Below are 12,378 nucleotides of genomic sequence, written 5' to 3' on the forward strand. Positions count from 1 at the left end.
AAAGGAGGAGCTAACAGTTAATGAATGATGTCTTCCACCTGAGGTTGACCACAAATACAAAGTCTGTCTGTGTATGGGACTTGTCGTAGTTGCCATCCAAGACTGTAATAGGCATCTCTTGGAAACACAGATCAATAAAGGCATTTCTTAAGGAAACTAGTAAGAGTTTGGTCAGATAACTAGCTCTAAAATGCTCTGTTCCCAAGAGCATTCCCAAGGAGAAAAATTGATGTTTCTAATTAGTTGCAGGTTCCTTTCTATCTAGAAGAGCCAGTCCCATAGTTACAACTTATTCAAGCTCAAAGCAGACCTTAGTTCTGGAAAATAATAATAATAACGTAAAACATCTTGATAAGCTGCTTTCCAGTAAGTTCTTGAAAGAACATTTAACTTTCTTCTATCTCTACTTCGTTGTCCCACATTGATGACATCCAGGCAGTATATGTACAAATGTTTGTATATGTGGGGAGTGGGAGTAGGGTCTGGAATAACATCCCACACCCTAATCACACCTGTGCAGCCTGTACCTTCCATTTTCCAGATTGCAGTTATAAAGCTGGAGTGTATTCTTGTAACCTACTGTGCTGATATGACATGCAGTGCACGGAGACTGGGTTTTGGAGGATGTTATCAGTAGACATGATCACATTTGCACATCTAGAGAAACAAATGTTGTGTACAAAGACCATCTGAACAGGGATGAAATATCTAGAATTTAAGGAATAGAGCTTTATACTTTGTTTCACCTACCCACCTCCTTAGTGTTTAGGTTAATGAAAGCATGGATAAGTGTCTGTCCTCACAGGGCTAAAGGATGTTGCTATTTTTTGTATATCTGTATACATGTATATTTTGTATACATGTCCTTAACCTGGCTTTCTATTGTAAACAGCTGTAATTCTTGTCTAAGTGTTCCCCAATCCTTAGCAGCAGCACTTAATAAATTAAGTAAGCAGGGAGCTTTTAAACTCTCTTCCTTTGTTTATGTTTCTTGTACTGCTTTCCTTTCTTCCTCTTCCTTTATCATTCCTTCAGTATCCTTCCCCTCTGGGAGACATGTTTATATTACATCAATTAACATGAGAAGAATTTGATGGTCTTTTGAAAGGACCAAATTGTCAGGCGCTGCTTTTCTGTAAATTGCTCTTCTGCAGCTGAGATTATGCTTAAGTGCTCTGACCATGTGGGTTGGGGTCACTCATATGACTCTTATTTGGCACCCCAACCTAGTGGAGTATCACACCCATTGTTGGGATCCAAATTAATCAGCCTGTATGGTTGACTCATTTTTATGCCAGCTACACTCATGGAAAAGCTACTTCCACGGATTATGGGAACATAAACTGTCCCCACGTTTGTCGTATTTATGTAGCTCCTATAATAATTGCTGTAATCATGATTTCATAAGTTGCTCTCAAGTTGTCAGGAACGAGCCAGCAGTAAATTGCACCATGCGAGTTGGAGTTAAAAAGAAAAGATGGGACTTCAGTCTAGGAGTCATTTCCTGGTGCATACAATTCTCCTTCCCGTTGCCCCCCACCCAATCATCACCACCACATACAGTACTACAGGCAACATCTTTCCTCCAGAAATTTAGATGCACAACAGAAACGTTTGTGCATTTCTTCTCCGATCATTACAGATCTGAGATGGGGGGGGGGATGGATAATCTCAGACCCACTGAATATTCAGAAGACTTGTCTCCAGAAGCAGATGCGTAGAAATTAATAGAGAGACTTTGTTGCTAGAAAATAATGTATTTTTCACATCTGCAATGGTAAATTTATTTCACAACCTGCATATTTGCAAACGTGTGTGTGTGTGGCACAGCTTTACAAAAAGTATAAAATAGACATGTCATGCTAAAAAAATCATATTGGATTTTTTTATAGAGGAATACAGTGGTAACTTACAAATATTAGTTCCATATTTCCACCACCGCAACTACATATGGATATAATGGGTTGTTTCCAACCAACTTGAAGAAGTCCCACTGAAATCAATAGACTTAAGCTAGCCAAATCCTCTGATGACTTAGTTAAATACAATTCAGTGTTTTTAAAGTTTCTCATGATGAATACAGAATTCATTTGCATATTTGTGACTTATAACTGGAAGCCAATTAATTCCACAGATAATTTGGGCAGGATTGCTGCCTTAATTGCTGAGTGTGGAACATCATCCAACAGAGAGAGGCTATTTAAATCCCCTAAAATAAATCATCTTAAGTGTACCTGTTTTCTGGATTCTGGCCTATGTCTTTTGAGGGTTCTCTCCACTTTGAAAATAATTGTGAGAGTTAATTAACCCTAATTTTGAAAAGTGAGTACATGGCCACAGAGTAGATGCTGTGCTTGAAAATTAGACAATTTCATTTTGTTTTTACTCATTTATTTTATTTCCCCAACTGCCCCCCAAACACGGGCTTCTATTTTATATTAATGAGAGAAATAGAAGCAAGGGTATCCTGTATGTTGCCATATCAACATATCCAAAACCTTGTTCCAAAGACATTTTCTGTTATTTGGGGTTTAAGGGGGGGGGTGAGGTGGGATATTTTCTTTTATTTACAACCTGCATTATCCCAGAGTAGGTTTATTGTCATTTTCCACCTACACCCTCAAAGAGGCAGCAGTCTAAATATTTGGTTTGGGTGCCTTCAGGAAAGAAAGGTCAAGGTTTCTCTTAGCTAACTTCTGCTCACCTGTTTCTTCAATTCTGAGATCGTAAATACACAACACAAAAGAAAAAAATGGTGGGGTGGAAAGTAGTTTTAACCCTAACCACTTGCCCCTGGTTTTTTGAGTCCTGCCAAGTAGTCTACTGTGGAGTTTTTTATATTTATTTTATATCTATTATATTTCTTTTATATTTTATGTAACCTGCTTATAGAACTTTGAGTAAATGGCAGGTAAGAATTCTAATCAGCACCATAATGCTTTAAAAAATGATAACGAAGAAGACAATTCTTGAACTACCTCCCTCCCCCCACTTTTTAGTAAGGTGTGTTTGTTTCGTAAATAGCCTGCCATGGAAGAAAGGAAGGTTCGGTCCAGTTGATGGAGTAGCCACAGGAAGTGGAGAAGGCAATAATGGCCTTCTCTTCAACCACTTTATGATTTCCCTTTCACCTACTCTAGACTCATTCCTTACCCAGTTCCATTCACAACACGTAACGAATTTGGCCTATCTATTTTTTCACCCATTGTACCCTCACCCCAGCTAATCCAGACAAGTTCTTTTTTTAAAAAACATAAGATGATTGCAACATTGCCCTCATGCATTCCCCTGGGTGCTTGCAAAATTACCGTTGCCATTGTGTGGTGCCCTTCAGAAGACATTTAACCAACAGCAGGCCTGCCTAGCTTGTGATTCACTAAATTCAGCACTGCAGCAGCTACGCAGTGTGACCTGCCAGGTGCGTGACAAACGGCCGTCTTTACATTTTCCGAGGTAGGCAGCAAAATCAAGATTTTTTTTATCAGCTCAGTAGGTCAAAGCAGTTAAGGCCTGATACTTTATCTATGCAGATAGCTTTGGCCTAGCTCTCTGCTTCATCTTTTCAGAAGCAATAATGTTGTGCTTGATTTCAGGGTATGGAAATTAATTTGTGTATTGCGTGCTTAGAAGGAAAATAAGTTTCAGTCTTCCTTCTTTTTTAAACCAATGATGCAGACCTTCCAAGCATCCCTATTTTCCCGGATTTACAGAAGCTGCCCCAGTTTCTGATTTGACCCCAGAATGTCCCACTTTTGCCTAAAGTAAAGGGCAAAGGGACCCCTGACCATTAGGTCCAGTCGTGACCGACTCTGGGGTTGCGGCACTCATCTCGCTTTATTGGCCGAGGGAGTTGGCATACAGCTTCCGGGTCATGTGGCCAGCATGACTAATCCGCTTCTGGCGAACCAGAGCAGTGCACGGAAACGCCATTTACCTTCCCGCCGGAGCGGTACCTATTTATCTACTTGCACTTTGACATGCTTTCGAACTGCTAGGTTGGCAGGAGCAGGGACCGAGCAACGGGAGCTCACCCCGTGGGGGGATTCAAACCGCCAACCTTCTGATCGGCAAGTCCTAGGCTCTGTGGTTTAACCCACAGCGCCACCCGCGTCTAGGACATCTCTATTTTCATTGGAAAAACGTTGGAGAGTATGGAGTTATGTGACCCCCAAGCCAATGAGATAAAGCCTTCAGAAGACAGTCCTGTATAGGGAAGTTTTTTATGTTTAATATTTTATTTTGTTTTTATATATGTTGGAAGCTGCCCAGAGTGGCTGGGGCAACCTAGTCAGATGGGTGGGGCGTTATTATTATGTCATGGGCTTTGAAGACACTCGAACTCAGGACGCAAGGGAGAAATGTGTTAGGAGGAAGGCAAGCTTGGCAAATCCACACTGTGATCAGCTCCCGCCCAGAAACCAATGTCCCCACTGTGGCATAGCTGTCCCTTTTTTAAAGGGAAATTCCCTTATTCCGAATAGGATTCCTCGCAAGAAAAGGGAAAAGTTGACAGCTATGCACTGTGGAAGGACGTGTGGATCCAGAATTGGCCTCCACAGTCACTTATGGACTCATTGTTAAAACCGTTTGTGGAAGACAATCTTACTCGGCTACAAGTGATTGCCAAAGAAGAAGAAGAAGAAGTATTATTATTATTATTATTATTATTATTATTATTATTATTATTATTTAGGACATCCCTATTTTCATCAGAAAAAAGTTGGGAGGGTATGATGATGATGATGATGATGATGGTGATGGTGATAGCTTCCACAGCGTAGTGAATGGACGCTTCTTTTTTGTATTAATGATAATAATGCAAAAACAGAATCATTTCCCCATCAAGTTAGTACCAGAAATATAAATGAATGTGCTGCCATAGGCAGGGCCTGGAGAACAGAATAGCAGGAAAGCAGCTCCTTCCATATAAATGCTGTATTTAGTCATCTGTGCTGCTACTAACAAGCCATCTTATAGCTTCATTTGAACAGGATGTGGCAGTTATGCCTAAGATTTATACGCACAACTCTTTTCAGCGATGTCCCCTTAAGCCCGGGTGAGGTAAACATGACTTGATGCCAGCTATTCATCTCATTGTGTTATATAGCTTCAAACTGTGATACCACTGAAGTTGGTGTGAGATAATCTCTTGATTTTGAGAAACCATTCTGGAGGCCAATAAATAGTAAATAAAGTTGAGGATGAGTGTATAAATAGAGAACAGATGTTTTACTTGGTCCTTCCCTAATACACAATCAGATGGAAAGGTTTATTTGAAACAGGTGGCATCTATGGGCAGGGCTTACTGAGTTGGTGCTGAAATCGACAGCTGGCACCAGAGCCAGGTATACCTAGGTGGCTTCATTTCTTCATGTCCTATTAATTTATCCATTTCAAACCAGAGAAGGAAGTCTTAGGGAAAGTTATCTAGATAATATACAGCTTCTATAGGAAAGCTCTCTCTGTTCAGCAGTGCAAACAAGGATTAGGGCCAGCATCTACATACAGTGGTACCTCAGTTTTCGAACGTCTCCGTTGACTAACATTTCAGAAGTCGAACGCCGTAAACCCTGAAGTAAATGCTTCCGTTTTCGAACGCGCCTCAGAAGTCAAACTTCTGAGGCCGCTTCCGGTTTGAGTTTTCTGTATTCAGTTTTCCATATTGAGGCTTCCGTATTGAGTTTTCGGTTTTCAAATGTTTCGGACAGACTTGTATTCCATAGGAATGGTCAGAGTAATCTTTTAAGTGTATAGTATTTTTGTTTTCTTTATCTCTATGATTATCTGTATCCCTAGCATAGTTTAATTTTTGTTAACTGCCTCCTTGTATAATGCCTAAACAACTGAACCAGTAGTCACATAAAACATAAAAGTGTAAATTTTAATGCAATTTAGCTTCTGCTTTTTTGACTGCTACTTAATGTTTGCTTAGTCCCGCAGCAGCAAAGGTCATTTTTGCATGGAATAATAGCAGCTGTAGAAAAGAAAAGGGAGAGGGAGATGATATTTAAGACAATAGGGAAACATTAGTTTGACCTTTCAGGGTATTAACTGCCAAAAGTGTCATAAAGTTTAATAGCTTTCCAGTGTAATATTAAGCCATAGGAAATTTGAAGATGCAAAAAGTAAAGTAACCCCTGTCTAAGGTGCAAGTTACCTTTATTACAATTGGAATTCCATAGAATTCAGATTAGAGTACAATAAAGTACAATAAAAGAAGCAATAAAAATACAATGCAAATCAATATGAATATCTTCAATCACAAATCCACTGGCACACAGTGGACCACTGGTAGTCTATGGACCACAGTTTGGGAATCTCTGCATTAGGGAGTTGGATGGCTAGAAGAGTTGAACAAAAAAGGGACAAAAGTTGCACAATCCAGCTGATGGTTAGATTGCATGCTATTTGGAACACTATTTGGGCTCAGATCTCCCAGTCAGTCGTAGCACCTTGAGGTGGTCATGAGAAAATGCCCATGTCTCGGTTTTCTATTCCACTGTAAAAATTGAGAATGGTATCCCATTGTAAACATAGTTCATGAGGCTTGTTGCCAAGAACAAAATCTACATTGAAGATACAATTTGGCACATGATTGTTGTTTTTGAAGTCATGCTGATTTAAGAATGCTTAACTGCTTACTGATCTGCAGCCTAAAGGGGCTATGAAATGCAAAGAATCTTAGAATGATTAAAAAAAGGTCTTTGATGTCATGAATAAAAATTAATTAGATTGCTTCCGCATTGGTCTACATGGAGCTCGTTGAAACTTTACCTGCTAGTACTCATGAAATAGCATTTCTTCTTTGTTTCAAAGAACCCCAGCCAGATGGGCGGGGCATTATTATTATTATTATTATTATTATTATTATTATTGGTTTGATTCCTCAAAACAAGACCCTATCTGAACTTTAGTATGAACTTTGAACAAGCTGAAGTCTAATTTTTGTGTAGCCCACTACCTAATTGTTTGCAGGTCCCTAAACACCCAGTCTCAACCCGCATATAGATGAGCAATGAAATATAAAATTAGACGTGTTGATTTCTTAAGTACATAAAAATGCATCCATAAGATGGAGGCTCTTTGGAATATTACAAAATTCTCTTTTGAAAAATTGTATCACGGTTTCAGTTAGGTTGTTTTGATTTTCTCTTTCTTTTCTTTCCCTTTCTTTTCTCACTGAAAACTTTCAATAAAATATATTTTTTTAAAAAAAGAAGAAGAAGAGGGAAGTAAAGGAAAGCATGTTAAACCAAGTTCTCGTAGGAAAGAACAAAAGAGTGTGATGGTAAAGTAGTGGCAGATGTCAAGGAGGCTGAAATGCTAAACAGTGCTTACTCCAGGTTTCAGTAAGAAGAATTATGCTAACAAGATATTTAATACATAGCTAACAAAAAGTAGGTAGTAATAGTACTACTAGTAGTAGTATTTACCCAGCCTTCATCCTAAGGTCCTGTGGCGGGTTACAATTAAAACACAATGCTAGAAACAATTTAATACAACAATCACAGAAATAAGATGGGTCCTTAAAGTACACATCTCAGCTGTTTTAAAACAGGTTAAATGAGGACTAAAGGGAAACCCTAGCCAGTAATCTGTTTTAAAGGGCAGCCCCACACAGAACACATCACAATTATTCAATCTGGAAGTTAGCAGATTATGAAGTCATTTCGGTCCAATAGGATTCATAGCTGCCGAACCATCAAGAGCTGGTTTCTAGCCACTGAAGCCAGCTGAGCCCTAAAAAAGCAATCATAGGTCAGGAATGGAGAGAAATAAGCTATGGAATGCCTTCTTCATATGAATGTATTTAAATCAGTAAAGCCAAATGAAATTTGTCCTCAACCTTATTGGTTGAAAGAGCTAGCCGAAAGGAGAAAACACACACACACACACACACACACACACACACACACAATGCCACACATAATCTATATATCTATCTATCTATCTATATATATATATATATATATGAGAGAGAGAAGTCTGTGTCCTCTTTCAGGGGCAGTGAGATTATATATTCTAAAACACCTGTTTGTTTGTTTGTTTGTTTGCTTGCTTGCTTGCTTGCTTGCTTGCTTGCTTTGTGGGCTTTCGGCAACAGTCATTGAAAGATGGCTTTGTTCCACTAGCCTGGAAGAGGTTGTAGTGAGACGATTTAAAGATGCTGTCTCTGGAGCCCTACAAATCAGGGAACTATGGGCCCATACCTTGTCCCTCTTTTGTAACCGCAGTTGAGCTGCTCCTTCTGGATGATGCAGAAACCAGGTACTGATTCACTCCAAATGTTGGCTCAAACAGCAGCTGTATCATTATAAATGATAAGTGCAGAAAGGCTTAAGGTCATCCAGTGAGCTTCAGGGCTGAGTGGGGATTTGAATTTTACGGATCCTAGTCTGACACCGTGACTTTGGGTATTTTAAAATGCAAAGCTCCAATATGAAATGGTGCAGGCGCAATTATGTGCCCCCACTTGTGTAAGAATGTTCCATATTACTTAAGCAATGACTACTGTGTACGTTTAGGAAGTAACTCCATGCAGAATCAGGTCCTTATTTTGCTCCTTGTGCTGCAACATTTCCTGCTTCCGAAAAGGCAAGGGATTTTAAAATCTGAATCCCAGCAGGTATTTCCAGCTACAGTGGCAAGATGGCAAGTGAAACTCTAGAAGCTTGCATAGGTCTCTCCCTCCCTATTCTGTCCTATGGATCATTTTTGTGTTATTAGTTAGAGTAGGCAAATAATTAAATAAGTGGGTTTTCAGAGGTTTCAGTACTTGGGTGTTAGCTTAGTGCAAAAACTGAGAAGCAACATTTAAAATCCCTTCTTATTTCCATCTCAGCCAGTTTGTTAAACAAACAGGATTTATTTGCGTTTCTGTTTTTTTTAAAGGTACCCAACTATCTTCTTTCTGTCTCACTGAGCCAATTATTACTTGTAGTAATTGTAATCAGACCATTGCAGCTCTGGAAATGGAGAGGTTAATGTCCTATTGCGGGGAGGGAATTCAAATTATTTTTGGAATTACTTGATCAATGGTGGTGGCAGCTACTAACCACATATTTGCAGAATACTTCTTATGAATCCAATTTTAAAATCACTGTCTAGAAAACTGGAATTATGCATGTTTGGGGCATTAGGTGTGGTACTAATTTGCACTCCTCACAAATCTTTCAGCTTCTTCAGCTCTTAGTCATTATCATCCTTTCTCCATTAAAGTCAACCTCTCTCTAAGGGTGAACAATTATCTAAGGAAGGAGTTATGAATTATACCGAATGTTCCCAGTAGCCTAAAGATCACAGGTGCTTGTTTGGCAGCTCTGGGGTCCTTAAAGAAATGTCTGTTTCCAGTGCATTGTCCTAGCGACATCCTTGACTGTTCTTAATCATCTTTCCTCTTTTATACCAATCTGCTTTTTCTTCCTGTGCTCTGTCTGCCAGCACATTCACCAAATGCTGTGCACATTTTGCTCTGAGGCAGTGTGTGATATTTAGGAGAATGAACAGTTAGAAAAATAAATCATTCCATGAATTCTTCATTTTATAACGTGCAATTTTCTCTCTGTTGTGCTTTTGCTTTCTGTTAAGCCTTGGCTGGTGATGGATGTTTTCAGCCATTTAAATGTCCTTTGCACTATAAAGTTTATTTTATTTATGCAGAAAGATGGAGATATGCCATCTGCATTTGATTATTAGCTCCTGGAGTTTGACTTCTAGCGAAACCTGGAAGAACATATTTGTTTTGCCAGTGAACAAAAACCCATGCTTTATCAAAACCAGTGTCATCATTCAACCATTCACCTTAGACTTTCTATAAACATAAACTTTTTTGACATTTAAAATGCCACTAGAATAGCTATTTGTTTGAAACCAAGCAGAGGGTCTTAAATTTCAAGGTTAACGGAGGAAACTGGAAAGATTACAGCAGGTCTCCTCTGTGTAAGGGGTATAAATTCAGCATAAATTCACCATCCGTTTTTAGTTTGAAATCTATGTGTGCGGGAGTGTAGAACAAGAGCTGCTATCTTTTGAAGATTATTTTTCCACTTTGAGACCTAAAAAGACTTTGATGGTAGTGAAGCAGAGAGGTAGATAGAAAGATTCAGGGGGGGGGGGAGTGTTGTCTTCAACTGACTCCGAATTGCCTTTTGAGAAGGGGGAGCCACGGAAAATGCATTTTACAAAAGTTGAAGGTGGGGTCAGTTTGAATGTCACCCTTGTCCCAAACAGGAGGGGGAAAGCAGCGAAGAGTCTTTGACAACCCAGTTGTGTAAAGTAGATGTTACATTTGCTTTTGCAGTATGCTCCTGAGTTGCTGGCAGTGGTCCGCCTACCCTTCATCCATCCCAGTTATCTGCTAAACGTTGTTGACAATGAGGAGTTGATAAAGTCTTCAGAGGCCTGCCGGGATCTAGTGAATGAAGCGAAGCGTTATCACATGCTGCCTCACGCCCGACAAGAGATGCAGACTCCAAGAACCCGACCCAGGTTATCAGCAGGTACAGCTCAGCTCGCTTCAGAGCTGAAACTCTGGGGCCTATCTTTCTCTCTTTTTCCACCTGCAGTTATTGACGGGACAGGGACAGGTCAGGCGGACTATTTACAGTCTGCATATGGTTGCAAGATTAAATTACTTCCTTTTCGCGCTATCTCCGTGGCACTTCCAAGATACAGCCTGAGTTGCAGATTGTGAAATCAGGAACCCTGCAGTTCTACTTCAGGCTCTGACACTGATTCTCCCTATGGCAGAGAGAGGGATCATTTATCACCACAAATCAGGTGCTAAGTCACCACCAGTTGGTTTTCTTTCACAAACCAGCTATATTTTCAAAACAGCTCAGAGCCATTAGTTGGGGGGAGAGCTATGTTTGCTGCTTTGTCAGACACCAATTGTTGGTATTGATCCCCTTTCAAAGCCCCTGTATCATGGAAGATATTAAGTTTGTCTTAAACAAGGCCATATATTCTTTACATACAGGTCCAGTGCCAGAGGTCATCCATGTCAGGCACTGGCTGAGGGATTCTCTTCAGCAGTTTGCAAACTGCTGGGCCCAGGTAGTGGTGAGCAGACACTGCTTTCTAACCACCTGCCTCCACCTTCCTGCCTCATTTGGGACCCTCTGAGGAAAAGCCAGTAGTATATTTCTTCTCAGAGCCTGGCATTCCAGGGGTTGTGGCCAAGAGAATACCTGCACCACCATCTCTGATTGCTGTTGCAGTTAGGAAAGCTGTCTAATAATTATAATAGTAATAGTAATTTTGTTATCCATATGCAGCCCATCTGACTGGGTTGCCTCAGCCACTCTGGGTGGCTTCCAACAAAATATTAAAAACAATAGAACATCAACCCATTAAAAACTTCCCTGAACAGGGGATGTCTGTCAAAAGTCAAATAGTTGTCTGATGGGAGGCCCTCTGCCTGATTCCCTGTAGCTTCACATATTGTAGTGAGGGAACTGCCAGAGGGCCCTCAGAGCTGGACCTCAGTGTCTGGGCTGGATGATGGAGGTGGAGAAAGGGCCGAGGCCATTCCTGGCTTTAAAGGTCAACACCAAAGAATAGCTGCTTAAGAAGCTGTTGTGGCGAACTGTGGTTGCGATGCAAACGTTCTCCTGGCCACCTTGTCCAGCATACCTCATTCTGAAGAAGAGCACTTATTTGGCCCTTTCTCAGAGCCAAGGTGCTGGAGAAGTCACAAACAAACTGAAGGAGGTTTAACAAACTGAAGGACATCGTCCTCTTTCCTATGCTCCTCCTGATGGAAACATGCAGATGGGGACAGATATACCCCTTTAAGTCGTTTGCATACTATCTTCTTGTGTATATTATTTACTACAAAGCTCGAAGACTAAGCTCTTTAGTGACGAAATGTCGGATTACCGGAACAACATCCAAGCACTGAACCACTGGAATATCACAATTGAACTCTTTATTTACTGCATTTGCGCTTGTTTAAGATAAAACCTATTTGGGAAAGAAACTACTTTTGCCCTTTTTTAGAGCGTTTAATGTTTATTTACAGATAGCTGCCTTGGTGATATTATCTTGTGCCATTATCACACAGCAAAGGAGAAGAAAGAGAAAAAGAAAAAGAAAGAAAGATGATAGAGATGATAGATGATAGATATAGATGATGATGATAGATAGATAGATAGATAATGAGCAGGAAGGAGTAGCATGAATAAGGGAGTGATCAAGGGGAAAGGAGGGCAACAGTGGGGCCAGAGTAGGTCATGGAATATATATCATGGAATCACAGACTGTAGAGTTGGAAGGGACCCTGAGGATCATCTTGTCTAGTCATGTCCAAAGTCCATTTTGGGGGGCCCAATCTGGTCCGCCCCTGTGGCAGTTTATTTCCTGGGGTAAAATCCTAAA

At 40.3% G+C, this 12,378-nt stretch overlaps 1 protein-coding gene across 1 annotated transcript in view; it reads left to right on the forward strand.

The window, feature by feature from the left end:
* KLHL29 (kelch like family member 29) overlaps positions 1-12,378 on the forward strand; it is a 445,478-nt gene that overhangs the window by 388,184 nt on the left and 44,916 nt on the right. The window contains exon 9 of the mRNA XM_081856969.1: positions 10,301-10,499. Coding sequence (XP_081713095.1) covers positions 10,301-10,499 — 199 coding nt within the window. The remainder of the gene's footprint in view (positions 1-10,300; positions 10,500-12,378) is intronic.

This window comes from Podarcis erhardii, assembly GCF_964252035.2.
Source record: "Podarcis erhardii genome assembly, chromosome: 3".
Classification (NCBI taxonomy): Eukaryota; Metazoa; Chordata; class Lepidosauria; order Squamata; family Lacertidae; genus Podarcis; species Podarcis erhardii.